The sequence below is a fragment of the Lampetra fluviatilis genome, chromosome 5 (assembly GCF_964198595.1).
Source record: "Lampetra fluviatilis chromosome 5, kcLamFluv1.1, whole genome shotgun sequence".
NCBI lineage: Eukaryota > Metazoa > Chordata > Hyperoartia > Petromyzontiformes > Petromyzontidae > Lampetra > Lampetra fluviatilis.
Genome location: NC_136279.1, coordinates 11,393,587 through 11,419,401, shown reverse-complemented (window position 1 = coordinate 11,419,401; position 25,815 = coordinate 11,393,587). Strand labels below are relative to the sequence as shown.

Sequence of the window (25,815 nt, the reverse complement as noted above, 5' to 3'; positions counted from 1 at the left end):
AGAAGGTGCAGCCATGCAACTGCTTGCTCATGGCACTGCTGGCAGAAAGGCCTCTATTAGAGGGAGCTTCCCAGAGAGCTCTAGAGACAGTCCCCTCTACAGAGTATTTGGCCTCCTCTTCCACGCTAGCCAGACATCTTGGAAAATGCGTGAGTACCCACACTTTACCCCACCACACGCGATCTGCCAATTTATGCTGCTCGGTGGGCAGAGGCAGGGACATTTCAGAAACGTTCCCCATTGGTTCATTTGCCTTGCTGGGATATCAAACTGGACGTCCTCTCAATTGCAAGTGCAGTGTATTAACCATTATACAGTGGCAGCATCTCCTTGGGGGTTAAAATACATTATATAACAAGAGGAGGTTCCTGGGTGGCTCAGTGGGATAATACCCGTGTTAAAGCACCGAACCATTTCAGCTTAATTTCTGGGTTAAATTCCCATGCTCCCGACTGAGATAAATCCAAGTTTTCAAGTAGAGCACATGTAATTGTTTCAACGCAGTCACTCATGACAGTACAAGAAGTCATTGTTAAAAATGTGTTTTTTTTAGCTCAATTCAGTCCAGCATGGATATGAGCTCCTTGCTTGGCAGATGTGTCATATTTTCAAGACTGAACCCTCCTTGTCATCTTCAAGTCAATGTTGGGTGGATCTGATATTTCCAGAAGATAGACTGTTGAAGGATGCCAAGCCTGAGAGTATAACAAAACGTTCAGGTCATTACACAGCATGATGTGTGGCTGGACTGCTATAGAGGGACCGTGGATTACATGCAGAGTGATGCGTGCTCAGTTCTTCACCATAGGTCCTGAGGGAAAATTGAGATACGATCGGTGATTAAATGCGCTCGCCCAGAACATAGATCAGTCTCATAATTTGTAAAAGCAATGGATGTCCATGTGGAGTTTTGAAATACATTACGTTTGTGGCATATGTGGTGATGTAATTTAGCAGGCACTTGTCTGTTTATGCTGCAGGGTCCTCGGTGTGAGATTAGATATGTTTTTTTAATGTTTTGTCTTTATTAGCGTGGCTGGTTAGAGCCCCTTGTTCACGTGTACGCAAGACAGCTTGTGTTTACCACCCGTTAGAAGCCTTTGGGAGACTGGGCTTGCTGTTACCCAGGCAGATCTCCACTGATTCCCAGCCAAGTTTGGCACTGGCAGCACTATTAATAAAAGCAATGTAAAGGCACAGCATGCTCTGTTATTCTTCTTCAATGGAGGGGAAAGCAATTGTAAGTATTTAAACACATATTTTTTTTTATTAACCTAAGGAAATGTAGACACAAATATATTCAAGTTGTTACTTAAAAGCATTGGGTATTTTTCCTTAATAAAAGAAATATATCCAAAATAGCTGGCATGTGTAATGATTGTCATGTGTCACACGTTTTCAAGGTGAGATGCACTTAGTTTTCTGATAATACTGTGTCTTGTGATTATAAGTACCCTGTCTTCCACAGCCACATCAATGCTGAATGCATCCTTGGTCCTAACATCGCATGGCTTCGAATCCATAAACAGTCTTGCAATATTTATATGGCAATTTTTCAACTTGTCTCCACCTCTTTAATCAAGCTTCTTTCCCGAAAAGTGCTTCATTCTTTTTTTTCTTCTTCTGGCGACGCATCTTCCAGATTTTCTTTCCACTTATGTTACACAATGTTACGTAAGTTGTCACTGCGGTCCAGTGAAAGACAAAATTACGATTCGTATAACCATCTCTCTTGATTTGTTATGTTGTTGCATTACTTGTTTAGCAGATTAACCTCTGAGAAAGGTCATACATGCCATACAAGCGATGCGTGTTCAAGTGAAAGAGGATTTTTTTGTATCTTCAAACCATTTGCCAATGTCAACATATTCAGTGTGCCACCTTCAACACGAGTTCAAATATCAGCCAGTTAAGTTTTGCAAAATGCACACAAAATGGACATCTGCATCGTCAACCAATATTTTTGTCGTGATATCACTCCGAGATGAGAAAAACGCGGTGGATGCCCTTGTGCCTGTACACTCACAGGCACAAGCGGGGGTTGACTCAGCACCTCATCCCTTTATCTCTCCAGGGTCGATACGATTTGGGGAAGTCATAAGTGGTTGTCCAGTAGTAAGACTTGCCCCCCCACTAAAGAAATGTGGAATTACCATCACTGGCTAAGGGCTGTAAACAGTAGCTGAGCAACACTGCAATGCTTATTTTAGCAGGAAATCACAATGGATTTTTATTTCAGCTTTCAGTGCATTTTGAGTCACATCCTGAAATTTTGATGTGATTGGATTCATTAACTGCAACCATAATGAAATAAATAAACTCACAACATTAACTTAATTCTTCTCTCTCAGCCATACCTCTGCCCTTTAATTATTTATGGCTCTTAATCACCTTCCAATCATGCTCGTTTCAAGTGCTTTATTAATTTTAACTCTGTTCAAAGTGAATGTTACATCCTTGAATTGAAAATCACGGATCGTACTGATCACGTAATTATAGTTTTTGTTTAAAGTATTCAAATGATGATGAACACTTCCATTTTGGCTGGAGTGTGGGTAACGTTTAATTGCTCATGAGGTATAAAACAAGTTGAACTGCAAATAAAAAAATAAATGAGCCGATGAAACCAACTTTGTTTCATGTCACCACAAAACAGCGTAAATGTCACCACAAAACAGCGTAAATAAACTTTGACACCTCAGCCAGGAACTGGGAATTATTACCGTATTCATTGCCGTTCTCTGCATGCCTAAAGATTATAGCAGGGAGGTTATGAAAAAGACATCTTTCAGCTCAGAACTAATCCTCCAGATGCAGCTTCAGGCGACTAGCAAATACCGCGTTCCTCGACGAACAGCAAATAGTTTTAATTATTCCAGAATAATAAAAAGAAATACATTTTCCAGGGGTTATTGTGCACTGTGGGACATAAGCCAGATTAGCTCAGCCGTCAAAAAAATCATAACATGAATAAAATCTTTATATAAATAATGAGGCAGTATGCGCAAATGTTTTTAGAAAAGCTTAAAAAAAATGTGCGTTATCCAGCCAGTTTGAGACAGGTTTCTATACCTCAAAGCTTGCAATTCTTCAACAAAATGAAATGTTAAACGAAAACAGCATGATGGTATTTTGCTGCTCTTTAAAGGTCTTACATATTATTACCGGGTAATGGTTATGCATGCGCGCATTATGAGAAAGAAAAACTTTATTGAGAATGTGGGAGAGAAAAACATGTCTTATGCAACTGTGAACATTGTGTATGCAGTGTGACACCCAAGCCCCCGATCTTTGTGTTTTCATGCAAGACAGAAAGTGTGTGTACGCGTGTACGTACATGCATGTATTAATGTGTGCAGTTGCATCAGCCAGTCTGCTAGCTCTCACGTGATCGTTTTTGTATGAACGGCATGGTAACTCAACTGAGAGGGCTTTAGAAGTTCCAAGCTTTATTTGAAGTGGAATCGCTTTTAATTTCACCAACATGTCAGAAAAAAAAACAATATAAAAATTTTTTCTGGTTCAGGTGGAAAACAAATGTAATCAGTGCTGAAACAATTTAGAGATGTTTCTCTTCCCAAAAACTTTGACAGTGAAGCATTAAAGTGGTGAAATTTTAGAAGAACAGCAGATGCAATTTTCATGAAATTGGACGCAGCCATTTGTGTGAATTGGTGTTAAATCAGATGGACGTGCACCCCCTTGGCTAAATTGTTACATCTCCGCCGTTAGGCCACTTTCTTGGAAATTATGCACCCCAAGATGCTTGTGTATTTCATCACAATAATATATGAATATAGCAATTTACTTCGGAGAATGTGTTTGGGTAATTCCATTTCCTATTCATGGTAATCTTCCTTGTTACAGAACGTACAAGTGTCACTGGGATCTGAAATTTTGTTTTTGCCCAAAACAGCCTTGTCAGGAAGGTCATGTTGACATACAGGATGCAACCTATAACCAAGTCATCTGCCGGTAACACAGGCCTAACCCTTGTTCTAAATTCCAGCAGTTAATTTTACGCTCAACACTTGTTGGATTGTCTCAAATGCAATGATTGGTGTGTGATTGTTCTGCTAAATAAAACATTACACATTTTAATTACATATTAAAACATTAACAAACCTTTAGAATGAATATTGAGCAGAATATATAAATATAAAACAACCCGAATGAAACTGCAGGGATCGTATTCACGGCATTAATAATGCATGGCCTTGTATGACAGACCTGTGAAATTATTTATTGAATGCATTTTTTTAAATATAGAATGAGTGGGACCAAATAATTTTTAAATTAATGTAATTTGTCTAACTTGTCGAAAACAACGGATAGCCAAAGCGTTTTGAGGACAGCATTTAAATTCTGCATAATGAAGGGTTTTGGATTAGATCGCTTAAGACACAATGTGTCTTAAACCATCACCACCACACACCGCCTGTACAGGATTGTCACGTAAACAACACGCAAATTAGTTACTACTTTAGCCCACCGGTGTGTTGGAGAGTAAATCCACAACATTTACAATTTGAGTAAATGTTGTGGATTTACTCTGCAACACATACCGGTGGGCTGAAGTAGTAACTAATTGGAACGTTGTTTACGTGACAAACCTTATTGGCTGTGTCGGGTGGTGGAGGGTTACGACACATTTATACCTACGCGATCTAACCCAAAAACCTGTATTATAAATAATAATGTTGGTCGCGAAAGCCTACGTATTTAAAGTATGCATTTTAATTAAGCACATATTTGCGTGTATTACTTTGGTCTTCAATTATGTTGTGAGGTTTGTCTGTGACGTTTCATCAGTACAGTGTGTGACACATGCAAAATGTTGGTAATATATAATAAACATTACAGCATAGGTTGATACTTTTTAATCTTAAACTCTGTCACTGCCATTCACAGAAGTGCAGCACAGCACTAAGTACAACTCACAATTGACTCATTACAGCCGATTTAAAGGAACCACACGCAGCCATGAGCTAGACCTGAGCAGAAGAATATTCCACATCGTAGACAATTGTCACATCGGCGGCTCTACTCGCCACGTTTGCCTGGGCTGGACAAAACAAGCGTGCTGCGGCATCAGCATGCGTGTCTCATGGTCCGAGAGTCATTGGGTGGCTTTGTAACGTAATGAAAATGCGCAATTTGCGGCATTGCGTGGGGGGGAAACGAGTCTCCCGTCCCCCGTTGTTGCTTTGACCGCCACGTTTACACGAGGGCCGCGCACGTGCCAGCGATTCTGGAAGTAGACGGCAACCGCTAAATTGAAATTCGCGACCTGGGGTAACAAGCTTGTGAATATTTAATGAACGCATTGTGCGATTACTTTTGTCGGGATGGCTGACGGACAGATTGTCATCGCGGCTCGCAACAATGCTGGCGAGTGAATGCTTAATGAGCATGTGACTGACCCCACGAGCACCGTGACTTCGCTAGTGCACACGATGTTTGCACTTGAACGCCGTTGTGCGTTTGAATTAATTGCCACGTTTCGGCTGTATGCGTGATGCGCGTCTGAATTAATTATTTGTGAAGTGGCGGCTTCAGCGTTAATACTGGTATTTGTTTACGATATGACGGCTGGTATTTAAATGTTGAGTCGATGCTAGCACGAAAGCACGCCATTGTGTTTAGCACATTTATTTTGAAATCTTTCAAATAAAAAATGTATTAATACAAAGACAGATTTATGATACATTCATCTTAATAAATGTTCATCCGTAGATTGTCAAATAATTTACCCAGAGCAGTCATGAATAAATCTGGTTATTTTGTGGCACCGTATTGTATTTTTTCCATCTCTTTGCTATATAAATACTCTTTAGAAGATTTTTGGTTGATGAAGCTACAAACAAATGTTAATAACTGAACTACTGCCAAGAACGCAAACGAATGATGATCAACATCGCTTGTGGCTTTGCTGAGAACCGTATTTATGAACCTTGTATTATTGGAAAACGTTGAATTTGTATATGGCATCATCTCAATTAATGTTTACTGCTTAACCACTGCGGATGTTTGTGTTGTGCTGATTGCTCAGCTGTTCTGGGATACACGTAGTCAGTGACATGCATTGTTAATCACACGGACGAAAAGTGTGCCATTACACTGATAATTATATGAGCAGCAGGGAGCAACTAAATTCGTCATTTTTATTCTGACTGTGATGTTTATTCTAGTTGTGAGGAAATGCTAGGTCAAGGACCTGTTCGCTTTAGCTGGGAGCCTGCAACTTCACCAGCGCTAAGAAGTGTTAACTTTAGGTCGAAGAAATAAGTGACGACATTTTTTGCTAAACAGCCATTATTATTTGTTTTATTTAAGTCAACGATGACCGTGTTGACAAAAATCTAGCACAGTGATGACTACGATTGCCCAACCAAAGACCAAAAGCGTGACTAACGATGACGAGACGAACTTAGCTAGAATCGTCTGAATGAAGATCGCAGACTTAGATAATAATGCTATTGGAGACTGCAGCGCACTTATGGCGACCAAAAATGACAGTTGGCTTTACAGTATACGTACAGCATATACAAAGATATACAGTTACTCTACTGAGTTCACTGATTTATACTCTTAGGTTTTTTCGGTAAAGTCACGTAGGTATAAAATAAATAAATGATAAAAATACATATTTAAAATAGAAATAAAATAATAAATCACGACGTTTCCGAGGCAACACAAGCTTCCTTCATCAGGTGTAAAAAGGTACAGCAAAATAGCCTGATGAAGGAAGCTTGTGTTGCCTCCGAAACGTCGTGATTTATTATTTTATTTCTATAATTTTTATCATTTATTATTATTTTATTTACTTTTTACCTACGTGACTTTACCGAAACAACCTAAGAGCATGAATCCTTGCAGTCACGAAAGCTTCAAATCTAGAATTCACTGATTTAGCTAAGAATGTGATTTTATAAATGAAAGCCACAAGCTAAGGCTGGACTAAAACTCCACAGGCTATTGTCAAATCGACTCAGATTCTACAATATTTTTTCTTAAAAAATAATTTTACATTGAGGTAGTTGAGCCAGTTAATTGTACCAGGAGTATTGGAGTGTATCACTGTGGTGATACCTCCCTCGTTTTTATGAATTGCGCAATGAGCCGTTATATGTGTAGTGCATTTAATTACTCACACTGACACGAAGTAATGTCACCTGCTTACACTTTATTTATCCTGCCCTCCGCACCAGTTGTAGGCACACCTATGACTGCCTCTCACGGTCATCACACATGCCGCTTCCCCCTCCTGCCTGCTCTCACTTAACCCGCACCGCACCTACCCTTTCTTATCCCACCACTGCCCCCAGCTATTCCCCACGCTGCCTCGTGCCCACCAACCCGTCTGTCCCGGGCGGGGGGTTCAGCCAACACCCGCCCGGTGACGGCGTGAGGGATGAGGTCCTGTTGACGGGCCGAGCGGCAGCGGCGAGATGTCTTCTCTCTTGGTCCCCAAACAACTCTCCGCTACTCACGCACACTCCTCTTTATATACCCCTCCCCCTTCCGAGTCCTCACGTGCCCCCACTTAAGCTGTCGTCTCCACGGCGCCTCTCGCACTCACTAATCCTTAATCATTGCCCCCATCTCCCGCCTCTCCGGCGCCAACCTCGTGCCCCAACGCGCACACCTGCTCGCCCCCAACTGCACCCTCTCGACTGCGCTCACTGCGTACATCCCTACTCTACATATGTGCCATGGTCTGTTCTGGGTGTCCACAGTCTCACACTGACCCGAGAGCTTTACATTTCACATTTCTGCATCAAGTATCCGCACCTGCCACGGCCTGTGTGGACGCACCTCCAATAAAAACTGCCGACTAACTGAACGCTGGTGCTGTCTACAAACCAGAGCTCTTGCTTCCATGGCCACTTTGCATTCACCAAATGGTTTCGGCTGTAGCTTCAGTGGATGGCACCTTATTTATTAATACTCGTATCCATCAAGGCCTATTTACAAGGAAAATAACATGCCAGTCTTCCACGGATGATTCTCTCTGCCTTTAAAGTTGTGTGAATAATGAAACATAGCAATGCTCATAGCCACATTCAACACTTATGTCAACGTCATATGGCGGTTTTCTTGTTTACGTTATTTCGCTGTATGGTTTGTGATAACATTACGTAACATTACAATACATTTGGCAAAACAACTAACCCTCCGATATAAATTAGAATCTCGACAGCAAATAGTATGGGGGAGTGGCTGCCACTACTGTGAGCTTGTGCACTGTGCTATGGGTCATGAATTTGACTCTTGGCCACAGGTGATATCTGAAATGGCCATGCCACCCACCCCCCCGCTCCGTGACCCCCACCCTCCCGGCACGCCCCCTCCCTTTCCCATGCTGCACTCACCAGCGTGCATGGTCAAATATCCTCCATGACTGACTCAGCATGGGGAGGCCTTCATCAAGCAGTGGATTATTAAATCATGGCAAATCATCTCAGTAACCTTGTGTACTTATAAGGTTCACCATAAGGACCCTCTGCTGTCCATGTTGTAACAGTGAAACATAACGAGACAAAAGAAATAACTATTGGAGCAGATGTTACAAAAGACAGTCAATGCAATCTCCTAGGGCATACTTTTTTAATAACCCATCTTTGGTTATAGTACAACCTCGGTAAGAGTAAATGAAAAACATGCCAAAATTATGCCAAAGACACTCTTTCCTCGAACTAAAAGTAATGATAGCAGCTGATAAAAAGCTTTTTGCTATGCATGTTCGTGAAAAACAGTATACAATAAAATAAATACTGTGCTCTCCTGTTGGATAATGGATTTGAGTTGTACATTCAGGTTGTTTTTTCTTCTCCCAAACTCAATTCAACTATACGTATTCATACTTACGACACATTTTAAAGTGAATACATACAGAAGTAAATACCAGAGAGCGTACACAAACAGTTTTAAAATGTTCTGCCTTAAATGCTCACTATCAATGCCATTGCCACAGTCGATGAGTCAAAGTGATTTCCTGCTCGAATGAGCATTGAGGTGGTGTGCAAGCGGTGGAAATTCCCCATTTCTATGGTGAGGGCGAGTCATCCCAAATGACGGCCCATTGTTTCCATCGCCGTAGCACAACACATTTATACTCCTTGATGCTGTCATTGATTTTTTGGTGCTCGTTTAGGGAACTAATTCGCTCATTTTGAAAGCAACGCCTTGGCTCGGTCTACCTGCTCCGTCACGGCAGTCAATTTGTTTCAGCAATTACTCATTGTCTTGTGCACAACGCCCACACTGCTTGCGCATCCCTGGCTGCCGGGTTGCGTGCGCGCGATGGCTGTAATAAGTCAGCTGCTAAAAAAGCGCAAACATCTGCAAGAAGCAGCTTTACGTTACATTTTCCAAGAAACACAAAACAATCTCAGTGAAGGAGAACATTCAAAGTTGTGGCTGGGCCCTTTTTAAAGCAACGTGCTCTTCATGAGCACGGTGCATCTATTTAAGGGCTTTGATGGATTAAGATGCAAATGTTAATATTTTACAGCACATTGTAGTTGATGAGGAGGATATGGTTGATTGTTTAACATTTACTTCCAACATTAGTCGGTCTGATTTGCCAAACTGATTCAAAATTTTGCCGAAAAAAATTCGAGTCCATCAAATCTGAATCAAACCAAAGGTACTCCTCGACAAAACAAATTTTATTTTCACTCCTTAAATGTATTAATCAGAGGGTGAATTCTAATTTTCCTGACCAGCAAAGTGCCCTGAATTGGAATCCTGGTCCACGTTTATTTGTATTTCACTGGCATGAATGTGACCCACTTGTATTGTAAGTATGCACAAGCAGGAGTTTTAAACGAATACACTTTGGTGTGCAAGTGAACACGAGCGAGTATGTATAGTCAGGTCAATATAGAAAAGAGGGTTGCTGCTTGTATGTTATAGGGTCAGGTGAAGGTAGTTTGAAAATAGGGCATTTTGCAACTGCAAGCGTACACAATAATTAACTGATATGCTTTGGTTATTTCTCGTAAAGTCATACCGAAAGAACCAACGAATATGAATTCCTGCAGTCACAAAAGTTTTAAGTCAAAATTTAATCATTAACTGAATTTTAATTATGTTCAAGACATTTTTTCTTACATTTCTGAAAAAAGATGATGCATGTAACATTTAAAGAGCAAGGCGACCACAGCATAAGTCAGAATGCAGATCAAGTACAGCTGCATGTTAAGTACAAATGCAGTCGATAAAGCACTCGGCATCAAACATGTAGCAATTACTCCTTTTGACACTGCTAAACTTTGTATGTTGTGTAAAACGTAACGAGGTAAAGGTGCACCCCTGGAATTTCTTGCACCAATGTTGGGGGAAGGATCTTCACAAGAGGCAGTTTTAGAGATGCCCTGTATCGGGGATATTTTGGAAGTATTCAAACTCTGTCCCGTGACACGTGATCTGCTGCTGATCCACTTACTGTGGTGTACCCATTTATTTTGCTGGTTGTACAGAGCCAAGGGAGGGGGGGTATTTTAAGAAACCTCCCCCCTCTCTCAACTATCACACTGAAAAACTGAACCAGTGACTTATAGATGACAAGTCCAGTTTGACAATCATGGCAGCATCCCGGATATTGTGTATGCAATTGTAATTACTTGCGTTCATTTATAAGACGACTCTTAAGTTGGCAGGAAAAGGCTCAATGCTATTCAAGAACCCCTGATTGAATTGGTTTAATAGTTAATATATACGTGAAACATTTTCTAAATCTAACATCTTGGGCATATATACACTGTGACTATACAATGATTACGAGCATACATGGTAAGAGCGACGATCTATACAAATTGATATTTATATAACATGAAGTGTCTGACGTGACTTCATTGGGTACACGAAACACATGCAAACTAAATTATTGATTGTGGGATTACATTTCCACGAGTTTTGAAACCCTGAACACATTTTTGTAAAGAAACAAAACTTCCAAGTAAATTCGGTGACACGGACACGATAGGAGACAAACATTTCAACCTTGCATCGTCATTGAAGTAAAATATTCTTGCAATAAGTAATGTTCCTCTTCTTGGTTCTTTCGGTAAAGTCACGTAGAAGGGAAGTAATAAAATAATAAAAATAAAAAATAATAAAATAATTCTCACGACGTTTCGGCCACAACGCAAGCAGCCGTCCTCAGGTGAAGAACATGTCTGTCGATAAGACAGAGTCTGAATGACACGTCCTAGGCTTGGAGCAAATTATTTTGTCAAGGCGCTCTTCCTCCTCTCTCCCAGCTTAAATAGACGCTCCAAGCCTAGGACGTGTCATTCAGACTCTGTCTTATCGACAGACATGTTCTTCACCTGAGGACGGCTGCTTGCGTTGTGGCCGAAACGTCGTGAGAATTATTTTATTATGTTATATTTTTATTATTTAATTACTTCCCTTCTACGTGACTTTACCGAAAGAACCAAGAAGATGAATCCCTGCAGTCACGAAAGCTTTAAATCGAAAAGTAATGTTCCGTTACATCATAACGGCACTGTGTGCTCCATTACAAGTTGCACAACGGTTGCAAAATACATACAGGGCATAACACAGTCAGCGTCTGTATGCCCAGTCGCGAATTCAAACCTACATAAAAACAAGTTGGAAGTCCCAAACCCGGTAAACATCGAACGGTTGGGACCGTTGGACCAACGTTGGCCATGTTTACTGAGTGACTGCTTAACACTCGTGTGGCCTCAGTAGTTTGTGAAAGGCGATTCATTGTGGGCGATTTGTCAGTTTGGATCTAGTATTACTGTAATGTCGTTTGCGACATGGGGATCAAGTGACTTCTACTGGCAATAGGGATTCATCTATTCCCAAGCCGTATTTCTTCAATGTGTTGTTAGTTTTTGAATTCGGTTTCTGAATAAGCTCCCAGAGCATGGAGCGAAACATCAGACACCATGCGAAACAGCATACGGTACAAACTGACCGCGAAATCCCACAAAGTAGTATTCCCAAACCACTTTCCCAGTGTCTGGGCTGCACTGTGAGCACTTAACTGATTAGGATTAAGTTGTTACCATTTAGCCAACCAGCAAACGGACTTATTCACAGCTTCATAATAGAGGGTGCAGAAAATTAGTTACTTGATTTCTCTCCACATTACAATACAATAACATAACAGTTTAATTTATGTATCACTTCAAGATGGTGTACAGCAACAGCGGGCATTTTTTTTAATCTTATACACATAAGCAGTCGGTCAAAGGTGGTAGAAGAAAGGAAAGTACTGTCATTAAGCCTGGACTTGAACAGGGGCAGGGAATCAACAGCACGGATGTTCGGGGGAATGGAATTCCATACTATGGCAGAAGAGAATGGAAACATCTTACTTTAGTATGTACTTTCCTAGAGATATCTATACACTGCTATTTTAGTTTATGTTATTTGTTCTTATGGGTGTGTGTGTGTGTTCAATATAACAAAACAAATCTACTCCGAGCTTAAATGCAAAGCGTGTCTTGTCTGCACAGCACAAATTAGGGACCCAGGGAGCTCAATGCAGCTCTTCCACTGAGGCACTTTGGTGCCACCTTAATCCAACAGGCCTCATCCCTCATTTGTGGGGCTGTCAGGAAATGGTGGAGCAAGCTGCCCTGCACGGGAGAGAAGTGCTAATCATCACCAGCTATGCTCGATCCACCACTGGATAAAGCCCTTCCGAAGCTGTCGCCATCTGTCACGATACTCTTATGCAACAATACATCTAGCTCCTACGAGTCGATTCATAGCTCCATCTCTACAACGGATTTCACCTCTCAGTTTTTAAAAAAATGAGCTTTGACTGCCACATTGCGGTTAGTCTCGGACACCAGCAATCAAGGGTAGAGAGATGCATTCTGGGAATTGCACCGAGAGACAGAAATAGGAGTACATGATCAGGCAACGTATCCGGGTTCGGGACATCATATTGGGAAACTTGTCACCCTCCTATATATCCACCCACTCATGACTTTACGTTGTTTCACACGTATTCTTCCAGAAAGAGGTGCAGTCCCCAAACACGGATATGCCGGAGCACACAAATGCTACCAAAAATGGAATGCTTTGGGCATGCCAGTGTGCGTAAACATACAAGCACGATGGAAAGTTGAAACACTCACTCTGGTTCGAGGCAATTCAACAGCAAGAAAGAGAATGGATGCAGCTGCCGTCGCAAGATGTGCGGTATATGATTAATGGTGATGTCATCTTGATATGCAAAGCATGCTGAGATCGCTGAAATATTTTGCTGATAAATGTCTAAATATCTGTGTGTATGTTAACAATAGAAAAAGGTTGGCAAAAATAGACGCAATAATTTCTTCCAAACATGATTTGGCAAATAAAAAATCTGCCATTTGAGTCACTTTAACAGTTTTGAGTGTGTACTTAAAATGTTTGTAAAGGTAAAGATGGTCCAGATGTTTAACAAAATTTAATTTGCATGTAACATCCACATTGGACATTGTGCTGAAGCCCTCTCATGGCTAGCAGACATTAGCATTTAGCTTCTGAACATATTTCCAAAGGCAAGAATAGAATAGAATTGTGCTTGAAAACTGTAGATTATGTTAATAAATTCAACAGACGGACAGAATACCCAACATCCGTACCCGTGGCCTGGTGTGCTTTTCTTGGTAGCTTGCATTTTATGTAGTTGGAGAATATGGAGCCACTTACTCAGTGAGATTATTTCTGTAGAACTTTTTTCCCACAAATAATGAAAAGAGAATAGTTTTCTGTCATATTGCCTTCAGAGTGAGCCAGAATCACTTAAACATTTTCCCATTGTGCCTTTGGAACGTCACAGCAAGACATTCCTCTCAACTTAAATGTCAATAAATGGAAAGTTCAGTTCCCAATGTATGGTTTACAAATCAAGCCGGAGTGGTTAATCAATTCGTAATGTAAACCTACTTGGCAAAAATGACGTAATAAAAACGCGCGGTAATTTTTTTTATGTCATTATAATGCTGCAACTGTGAAGAGCAGCCGTGAGGTCTATACATTTAGAATAAATTATCCGAAAGTAAACATTAAAACGTAAACTATCGCCGAATATAATGAGGGTGCAGAATGAGAGTGGTAAATATTAATGATTTACAGTCACTTGTATATATATTTGACAAGTTAGTCCATAAAATAAATTTGTTTTACATTGCGTGTAAGTTAAAGACATCATATTCTCTGCATTCTTGGTTCTTTCGGTAAAGCCACGTAGAAGGGAAATAATAAAATAATAAAAATATAAAACAATAAAATTCTCACGACGTTTCGACTGCAACACAAGCAATCATCATCAGGTGTGAAATCCACAGCAAGAAAATTTGAAAAAGTGTTGCAGTCGAAACGTCGTGAGAATTTTATTGTTTTATATTTGTATTATTTTATTACTTCCCTTCTACTGTACGTGACTTTACCGAAAGAACCAAGAATATGAATCCCTGCAGTCGCGAAAGCTTTAAATCAAAATCATATTCTCTGTTAAGAAAAGTGGGCTTGGGTAGGACGTGTCGCTCCAAGGAGACATGACTGGCGGTCGAGACAAACGACCGAGCAGCAGCCAAAGGAGGGAACACTGCCCAAGAACCCGACCATCGCGGAGACGGACCGATAACATCAGCTCATGTGTGGGCACAATATGGATTGTTGCATCACGGGACCACGAGGGATGGCGACAGATTTGGAAAGCCCTCATCCAGCAGTGTATAGATCATTGCTGCTTTTGATTTTATGATGTTGACATGTTCAGCACTTTGCTTAGTTCACATGCACATATTTTCTCATTGAAATTACAGTAGTTATTCCTGGATAAGTATGCCGCGAGCGATCTTAAGGTGTAGAAATCTCTTCTAGTGGCAATGGAATTGAAGTCTGAGGATTCTTGTGAGCCTTTGCAAGTAGATCAGCTAAGTCGTAGCAAAGGGGTTGAGTGACAATATTGGCTTTCTGTCAGTTTGGCAACCTCTGACTTTCGCACGGCTACAGGTGCCTCCTGCACAGCTCGATCATGAGCACGTACGCAACACCTCTACATCGTTTCCCAAATCCCAGCACATGCTGTTACCTTTGAAGGACACATAGCCTCAGTTTCACCTATATAAAACATTGTTTTTTGTCCACTATGTACCTTTAGTTTCAATATAAGGTCATATGTTAACCATGACAGGGCACAACCTCAAATGCTAAGCAATCTGAGTATACAATTCAGTTGGCTCTCAATATTTAAAGACCTGGCTGTCAGAAATGTGCCAGACAGTGATCCAGTGCACGTTTATTTGCGTGTAATTTTCAACACCCACCAGGTAAACATTTACTTTGCAATACTCTGCTTTGATGTTCCTTGTCCTACAGTATGAGGTATTACAAACTTAATTCAGGTATGCTTTTTTGTTTGTTGTTAAAACGAACTGTACATTAAATAAAACATAAAGTTGGACACAAAATTGCAATGTATATACATGCTTTAATTCGACATTAACTAGAGTGACATGTATTTAATTAATGCATTCAGAAAATATATAATGCAAAACAATAATTCGCGTCATTGTGGAGAACGTAATTACATTTTTTTAAATAAACAGGCAGTACGTTTCCTCCCCTCATCGGCCTCCACATAAAATATGAAAGCATGTTTTCTTACATATGCCAGAGCCTTATGAAAATTGTATTTTATTTTTGTACATGAAGAGACAGGTATGGGGAGAAGGGATATTGTCTGCTTCGTTATTTTATTCATAAAATATGCACATTTATCTAAATAAAAATGGCGTCATACATTTTTGTCATTTAAGGTGGTATATTAAAAAAATTAAATATCATTAATAACCATTATCAACCACGATTCATTCACTGTTTGCATGAATGCCTCCTGAAGCCTTCGCCATCCCTTGTGGTCTCGCGGTGTGACGGTCCATCGAGATCAGTGGCTCTCCAAGTGTGGCTCCCCGCACCACCGGGTGGTCTGCAAGGCTCCTCCAGGTGGTCCGCAGGGCTGTGATGTAAATGCAGGTTGATCCGGAAGTAATTACCTTTTGTTTCGTACATTAATACATAGTTTACTTATGATATTTAATGTAAAAAAGAAGTCAGGTAAACTACCCTTATTAAACTACCCAAACCCTAATATCTAAATGCCCTCTTCCCCCTACCCCCCCCTAAAAAAACCGTATAGCTGCGTTTAAAAAAATAAAATGTTTCCATGTTCCGGTAATGTGAATAATTTTGTATGACGACTGGTATTTAAAGAGATAAGTGAATGCTTTTGCCACCAGGAATGGGGGGGGGGTCCACGGAAATGTTTGCATCGGCTAAGTGGTGCATGGGTCAAATAAGTTTGAGAAACGCTGCTCTTTCTCCTGCAAGCGATCTGCTTTCATCGCTACACTCCTGCAGTGGGCATTCTTATCTCACACATGTTCTCTCCTCTGGCTGTCATTGCTGTTAGTCCTGACCACCGGCCATCACCCATTCTATAACGATGTGTCCTGCGCAAGCCTACTTATTTTTTAAAAAATTCCGTAACAGTCAATATTGTGTCTCTAACGTGCATGTGTGCTCTGATTCGTGTTTTCATTGTAATTGGAACCATGCGCCTCTCCGCTGTTCTTCGTGCACTTTTCATCTTTTGTTCCATTCTCTCTGTCAATATGCCATCGCGCAATCAGGGAGTGCAAACTCGTCACTGTGTCAAAATAAAAAAAACCTTTGAGACATGATGCACACTGGCTAACATTCAATATACAAACATCTTGTAAAGACACAAACACACACTATAACAAGGCGACATTTACATATGCTAATTGTTTAACCTCTCAAAATTATGTAACTCGGTGATTTTGCATGTGGACTTCTGTGCCAAAAATTAGCATGGCAACTTCAAACAAATGTCAGTACAGCTGTAAAATGATAATATCCAAGTCAGTTGACTCCAAATAGCATGTTTAAAATAATGTTAAATATGTTTACATGCGTCAGGTCATAAAATAAACTTTCCATTTGGGAAATACTTTGACTTCTCTGTTATGTTCCAGCTGTTTCCAAAGCTAAACAGAAGTGCATCCCACCTTGATACCAGATGTTTATGTACATAACGTGAAGCCAGTTACCGCTAATCCAGAATCCTATGTAAGGGACACACACACCTCGTCAACATATTCATAGTTTGTGGGTTCAAACAAATCCTACAGCACAAAAAAAGTCACACTAGAAAACCATACTCATATATATGCTGTACATTAAAACACGTGTTGCCAACATTACGTTTGCTGTGATCCCTTAACGACGCAGTTTTTTTTTAGGTTTTGTAAGTGACTGCTGCAAAGGTTAACTGTGCTCGGAGCATAACGTTCTTATTTACAGCAAAAGCATCGCTTTGATATAGAAATAAATTAGTTGCTGTGAACAACACTGGAGCCGCGGCTTACGGCGAGCAAATGCATGCCGACTCGCTGTGGTAACGGCTCGGCTGGAACATTACAGAAAAGGGTTTCTTGTGAGACATGAAATGGACTCCATTGTTTGTCTCTTGTGGCTTCTGACGATGGGATTTTTTTGGACTGAAACACCATCTCTGCTGCGACGGCTGTATACCGCCATTCGTCACACTGCTTCTGCTGCGGTCACAGAGCAAAAACTAGATTCTTGTGTCCAACTCTTTTTTTTCTTTTAAGGTCCGCGCAAAAGTAATAAACAGTTTTCACTCCTATTTGACATTGTGTACCCATGGTGTTGGTAGCCAATTGCATGCCTCGATTGGGGATTTATTTGAAGTTGTCCTCCAACAAATGTACAGCCCATTTTGTCATTCCACTGCTAGACGAGGGCATCCTCACACTGTGAAAGCCAAAACGGATATTTAACCAATATGGCCCATCCACACGCTGAATTATGTTATCTTATGTTCGATTTTTTGAGTGCCTTAGTTCAAGGCGCTGAACATATTTTAAAAGCAGTAGCAAAAAAGAGCAATTTAGATAGCAGAGGCGTGTGAGGGCCGAGGAGTGAGTGACCGCAACAGAGGGCACATAGGGGTCATGAAAGGGCAGGAGAGGGATGAGACGTAGTGGAGGGGCGAGGGGCGGGAAGAGGAAGGGAATGGGCAATGGAGAAGAGGTGAGGCTTTGAGAGGGGTATGAAAGGAGGTTAAGGAGGGGGCTGCTTAATGTACAGGGGAAGTTGATTCCAGTGGAGGGGTGCAAGGAGGGAGATGGATCAAAATGGGATTTGGCACAGGCAGAAGGAGGGACAGAGAGGTCCAGAGAAGATTGGGAATGAAGAGGACGAGAGGGGGCATAGAGGGAGATAAGAGAGGCAAGATACGGTGGGACAAGGGCATGGAGAGATTTATAGACTAGCGTCAGGTATTTTAAAAGACAGCGGTGTGGTGTAGTGGAAGGAAGTGTAGCTGAAAGGAGGAGAGGCGAAGTGTGAGGATTAAATGGGTGATTGAAAATAGTCCATACGGAAGCATTTGAAATCTGTTGGAGGGGAGTGAGAGCATAGGCAGAGAGACCAGGAATATGTTTTCTGGGAAATCACCAAGTAAATTATATGTGTGGCACACGTGCACTTTATTACGTGAATCACGATTGGAAACTTTCACTCAATTTGTATGCCGAACCGCTCGACAATGCTAGTTTAGAAACCGTGGTTATTTATTAAAATTCAGATCACAAATGTGTAATCAAAAGTGGGTCTAGATTCGTGCATGTTTTCTCCTCATTAAGCCGTGCAAATGCTCGTAAAAATGTCAACACTAAAAGTCCATAATAGCCGTTGTGTTTACACAAACTTTCCTCCTTATTCAGTGCTGCCTGTGGATATGTGCACACAGACTGGCCTTTCAAAAGTCTTAACGACAGCGTGTTGGAGGGCCAATGAGAGCTTAGCAAATTATCACATGTTTCCAAAGTAACCGATAGCATAAAAAAATCCGACGCATTCCTGCCAAAAATCCATACAGTTGGTGAGTACAGTAAGCGAAGGATGGAAAATCACAACGGGTTTTTTTTGTTCCTTGTGGAAAGGCGGTTCAGAAAATGGCTGTTTTGTGACGAGAAACGGTCATCTCGGAATACACTTTAGCTCCATCCATTTGATGGCTGGGTGTTTAACAAATTCGCTTGGGGCTCATGTGCAAGACGCACATAGTAAAACACACGATACTGTAAACATGAATAGTCCAGTTGTTTATGTAAAAACTGAATGTAGTGACTTTATTTTTGCCCAGTTCTTTACTTGTGGATATTCTAAATCTCCGTTCATGAAATTTGACAGAACTCTTTAACAAGAGTAGATCCATGGCAGTCACCATATTGAAATCTCAGCAAATGTCTTTATAAACACAAGGGTTATTTTTATTTTTATAATCTTCCAAGCACCATTATAATTATATTCAAATACATTGATAGCATGCATGAATTATGCCAATCAAGTTGGTTCAAATTATTCTAAAGAGTATTCTACAGCTGTTCGATTCAACCTAATTTACTATAGATACATTGTAATATTTTAATTCACAGCGGCGCTGAGCACATTACACATTACATGCCTCGCGACCTGCGATCAATTCCCGTCCATGGCCAATTTCAGTGACTTGTGATTTCCTGGCTTTGCACCTTCAGCAATCAAAAAAGCAAGCGACGTATGCTAATTAGGTGGTTATGTCATGACTGGGCAGCTGATATTCTGACGATTCTAGAGAATTAGAACAATCTGGTTTCATGGCGCATCAACCGCCCTAGCGCTTCGATTGTTAGCGTTGCAATGGTCACACCACTTTGAAAATATTGCTGGAAAATGTCCTTACGGTCACAAAATGTTGATATGTTCAGCAAACATAAATTAGGTGGTAGGGCCACATTTATGATTTAATTTTGCAAATGTGGGTGGGTTAGGATGTTGCCAAACTGCTGGTACGTAATGGCCTGGACTTGTGAAAGGTGAATGACGTTATTGATCTTGAAAAATGCATTTTAGAACAGATGGTCTATTTATGTAATGCTCCACAAAAAATACCGGACTACTGAAGCAAATGTATCTGGCTCAGTGGCGCTCAATGGCACAAAATACCACTCCAGTGCCATCTCTTCACTTAACGCTAAAAACGTTTTCTTCTGAAGAAAGGCGCAATTGCAAAATACATCCTGTATATTGTTGACAATTCATGCTGAGCTAGCATTGTAGAAAAAAAATGTAATTTAACTCTGCAGATGGTGTGAAATATCATTGTCATCCGCTATGATTCTTCCACTGCTGGATGAAAGTTTCACCCACGCCGTCGCCAACCCTGATGGCCAATGGAGCACACGAGCTGATCTCGTTGCTAAAATCTCCACAGTGCATTTGCTCCCTCCTTGCCTTCATGAAATATTTGAAGCATAAATAAATATTGTACCGTATTTATTTACTCTCTTGGTATTTCTGAGTATATCATTCATTGCCATTATTTGTTGACGGTGACTGGTAAGTTTGTAGATATGTGTAATACTGTGAAATCCAACCAGCCTAAATCCGCAACAGAAATAAACAGAAACGTAATTAATAAACACATTTCAAAATACTCTTGGGCACAATATTGTTTTCTTACATTAAAAAAATGCCTTTTGCCTGCCCACATGTTTTAAATTACAGTCTGTAAATTCAGTGGGAGATGCAGATACACATGGCTAGCAAATATATTTATCATCACTACCAGCTGTTTTCATTGCTCATAATGAACGTGGATTCCCACATTTATACAATCCGGTGCATAATGGTAACTATAGTTGTTACGTGATATAATTTTTCCAAGATATGATAAGATATACATTTTCATGATATGACGATTAACACGATATCACATTTCCATAACTTCGTAAATGTATTTCACATTTGTATTGTACCATGAACTGAAGCTCATACAACTGAAGCTTGGCATAAGTCTACTAAACATTTAAAGCGCTTATAAAGCACATGCTGTTATTTACACAACAAATAATGAATTGAACTATGGAAATAATTATGTCATCGCCATGCTATTAATTAGTTTAGAAAACATATAAGAAAGCATTCCAAGGTTTTAATAGATCATAGCAATTAATTTAACACTTGCATTGTTGAGTTTTTTCATTTATAAATCTTTTGTGAGGGAATAAAATATAGTTTTTCAGTCAAAATTATATGAGCAACCACAAACATTACATGATGATATTTTGTAAGACGAATGATACGATCATCTTGGAATTAATATTGCGTGATGTATCTTAGTTTCGCCATGTCGCGACCACCCTACTGACCTTGCAGGCAGAGTTCGAGGACCATGCAGAGATCATCGCGTGGGAGACATGCAGAGCTAGATGGTAATCTGTATTAGTGTTATCCGCACTATTGCCTGTGACCAAAACTCCCAGAATGCTTCCGATCGCATCAGATCTTGGAAGCTCAGCTGGTTTTGAGCCTGGATAGCGTTTGGGTGGTTGACCGACATGCATAAGAGAGGTTGTTATAAACTGCAGGGCTACATGGTGGACAAGATCGGGAAGTGTGGTCATTGTATTATGTTTCTATGTCCCTGCGTCCATGCTCTCCACCTTAAACAACCCGCACAGATGAGTGTGGTGAAGTACGGTCAGAAAACCTTCACAACGTGCATGGATGTGGGGATGCCCTCATCCAGCAGTGGATTAATAAGGGGCTGTATGTGTACATGCTCATCCGTGGGTGTGTTTTATCACGGTGCATGGCCGAATAATTAGGATTTGGAGCAATGTCTCAAAGAGGATCCTTTTGAAAAGTGGCCTTGCAGCTCAGCCAAGCTTTTCTGAATGCATAAACCAACTGTTGTTGTGACACTTAAGATATCACGTCATGTGTAATGAGTGGGACCTCATAATGTATGCGTTCGGCAACCAGAAGCCAATGCGGCTCAGCGAGCACTGGACGGACATGTGTCGGATCTTGCAGTAACCTACAATGCCACTCTTTCACCAGGTTTGTCCATTAGCAGTCATATTTTCTGCCATTGAGTTCTATCCATGGTTATTTAAATATCGAAGAGACTGAAATTTAAGGCTCAAGATCCCGAATGAAGGCTGCTTAGATACTGTGGATGAAACCCATCGAAGAGCCGCATAAATAAACCCCTGTTTGTGGCTTCATCTCAGTTAAAAGCATTTGCATGGTTCCTCATCGAGATTTTAACCGTGATACACACAATGTCAAAGGTAAAGGTGCAACCCTGTAATTACACCACTGCTGATATGGAAGGTTATCCCAGAGAGCCCCTCTAGAGAGTAGTTTGGCCTAAACTGCCATGATGGCAGTATAGTACCTACACTTTAAAAAAACACATGACTTTCCAATCAACTAACTTTGGTGTGTAACCATTTGTGCTGCTGGGTGGATGAAGGTGGGAGTGGGGGGGTATTTAAGGAACGTACTAATTGTTTAAAATGCCACGTGGGAAGATCGAACCAGCGACCTCGAGAAGACCAGTGTGCTAACCGTTACGCTACAGCAGCGTCCCACGTAATGTTTTACTTTGGAAAAAAAAATCCTTATTATTTCACGCGTGGAGGTAGGTTGGTGAACATTCATGTTGGCAGTTTATGTACTGAGAATGTTCTTTATGTTTAGAAAGTCAACATCAAGCTCTATAAAAAGAGCCAACATAACATAAGAAAGGTCACGAAATACCAAAGTGGGAATCTACTGCCTTGGCAAGCTTCATTTGTTTTATATACGACGCTATGCAGGACATATAGAGGATACTCTTGCATTTTTAGGGGCTGGTTTAGGCTGGGTATCTCTAAATTCTCAAGGGAATAAAGATGTAAATTCTACTTTGCATAGTTTTTGTCTATAAATAACACAATGTTCTTTCTTCTACCCAAGGTGACAACATTATGCAAAGCTGAGAAAAATGAAAATGACAACTTTAATTTGATATAAACTCAACCATTGCCACCAAATGAACCATACAATTCTATGCCTTTCACAGAATACAAATAAACCACCACATGCATCATGTGCTCTGTGTATCAGTAATGGATATTCTTAATGGAAATCTTTCAAATACCGATTCAGGTTCGCAAGAGTTACCCAGCGCATATTTTTCAAGAAAATTCTTACTTGCCTTCACGCTGGATAAAAACTGGAAAATATTTAACTTCTCTGTGATGCCTTTTAAAATTTTAAAGCATTTTTCATCTTTATTTCAACTCCTGTTTTCCCCAAAAGGACCACCCTTTCTGCAACATTAATGCCACATTTCCAGCATTTTTATTTCATAGTTTAGCTTGCATGGAAAATATATGACACCCTCTTTCTGAAGGTGTATATACAGTATACTAATACTGGCGATACAACACGAGACATTGTATCATGTTAATGTTTTATTTCTGGTTAGACTGTTACGATTTAGCATGCGTTCATTTGTATTATGCTGTTAAATTTGAAACGCAACCATTTTTTCTCTTCATACAAAGTTTGCCACATGCTCTCCAGGTACAAATACAGATAACTTAATTGGCAAGTGATATGTGTACCAGTTCTGACCCCCCCCCCCCTTCCTTTACCAACCCACATGGTGAAGTATGGTCAAAGAGCCCCATGCCTCACACAGTGTCTGGAGGCAATCATCCAGCAAAGTGCTGCAATTTAGTAAATTCATTTTATTTTCAAAAATATCCTGCTTTCCAAAGCACCAACAAAATGCTGCACATGTATCCTTTCATGGATATTGACCGTGTGAAATACACAAAGCAGAGTGGTTGCCAACATACACATGCTTGCCATTCCATCCTTTGTGCACTTAGATGCTTTTTCCTACTTGGGTAGGGTTTTCGCGGTTGTGCTGTAGGAGCTCCAATGTGTTTTCGGTTCGTACAAACGCAGTCCAACCCGAAAAAACATAGCTGAGCAACGCGTTGGGGCTGGTTAGCGATAAAAAGCCTCATTGCGAAACCGTTCCCGCAGTGCATGTGCATCACACGTGTGAATGTGACCGCAATGTCTTCTTGCGTGGGTTTGAATTGCAGCCGACAGAGGCGCAGGATGCAGAGGAGGTGATCGACATTGACATGGAGGCGTCTGCAGACGGGCCAGACGACGAGGATGGAGAAATTCCCAACTCCGGCTGGGGCTCTGGTATGTGTTTGCACCAGCAGAGTGCTAAAATGTACTTGGGCCGGATGTACTTTAGCATTGTTGATTTTAAGAATTTTTTTCATGAAATCTATATTCACAGGATACATTTGTCCTGTCACCAAATCATCCGGGGATGTGCCGAATCTCAGAATCTCGGCCGGGTTGAGCATGGACTAGTACTGTGCACAAAAGACAGGCGTAATCGCAGAGAGGAGCACAGCAAAATCCATTGCTGTTCTGCACTCACATTGACTAGTGGGGTGAAAGTATGATCGAATGGACTACAAGGCACGAGGAGGCCCTCACCCAGCAGTGGATTGACAAAAATGGACTGTACATGTGCAAGCACATACAGGCCAAAACTACTTTGCTGCCATCACCATTTCCACTAACAGATTTAAAAAAATAACAAGATATATTTTTGGAAATGGCATTTATTCCCAGCAGTGGTTAAAGTGATTCCATGTTTTTGGTGGTCTCTGTTTGTGACATCACTGCCAAAGTGGTGACTGAAATGTTCTTTGCAGTTTAACTTCACATTCGGATTTTTCGGTACCGGTTGCAAATAAAACAATCTTAACTGATGCACTGTTGACATTCTGTTCACAAGTTTAATTACCCACATATTTAATTCGCTAATGCCAATATTGTAGCCGTTAACACATTGTCAAACGGTTGCTCAAGCTTGGTCATGTGCAATAATAAATATATCTTTTTGGTAATGGTGGACTTGAAATGACACGTTAGGAATGCTAGATAAATCAAGTGTTTTTACTGAAATTCCTGTGATTTAAGTTATTGAACGGAAGGCACCATAATCAGACAGGCACCTGGCCAGTAGAACGATGTCTAGTTGGCATTAATGTGCCGGCCACGATGAATCGACAGAGTTTATTTGCTCCATTCCGCAACTGCAAAACTCATAAATCATCAAATGCAACTTCTCATGAGCTCTTGAGATAATGCACTTTTTTTAGCTCAGGTGATTTAGGAAAAACTTGAGACTTAACCCCTTGTACATATTTCTTTGGCTTCTTATCTACAAATTGAAGGACGACTTATATCAACACCAGCACCAATAGCATCATAAGCAGTAGTAGCATTTTCACTGAGTTATATTTTAGGAGTGTAATAATGCATCCATTGTTGGATTCATGTTGATTATTCAGCTCATGATACACGCATCACATCACATTTGTAATAATCATTGTTGTTTTATTTGTACATATTGTATGCAATTGAGTTTACCCCTGCAGTCGCTAGAGGCTGCTACATTCACCACATTGTAAAAAATAAATTCTAGAAGATTCATCTTGAAGCGCAAGAGTACATCCAATTGTTAGAATCCTACTATCCACTGGAAATACAGTACACCTTCCCATTTCACAACTATCATCATCAGCCTCCCTGCAACTTGCCACTAGTTAGCGCAATTCTGTAATATGATTATGATAATAATAAGTCTGTCAATTACATTTAAAACCATGCTTTTTAATATGCATATACATAAGATGCGAAATCTGAATATTATGGCTGGGTAAGAGATGTAACAAAGTGATAATTTTTACCTTTATTCTTAAATGGCATGCCAGAAGTTTCTAATCTAGTGAGTTGTAGGAAGCAATAAATAAATTGGTCTAAGAGACAGAAACAAGACAAACTACATAAAGGAGA

General features: G+C 40.5%; 1 protein-coding gene across 1 annotated transcript in view; it reads left to right on the top strand.

The window, feature by feature from the left end:
* The window catches only part of LOC144932553 (uncharacterized), an 83,521-nt gene that overhangs the window by 43,096 nt on the left and 14,610 nt on the right, over positions 1-25,815 (top strand). The window contains exon 2 of the mRNA XM_078856753.1: positions 24,033-24,141. Coding sequence (XP_078712879.1) covers positions 24,033-24,141 — 109 coding nt within the window. The remainder of the gene's footprint in view (positions 1-24,032; positions 24,142-25,815) is intronic.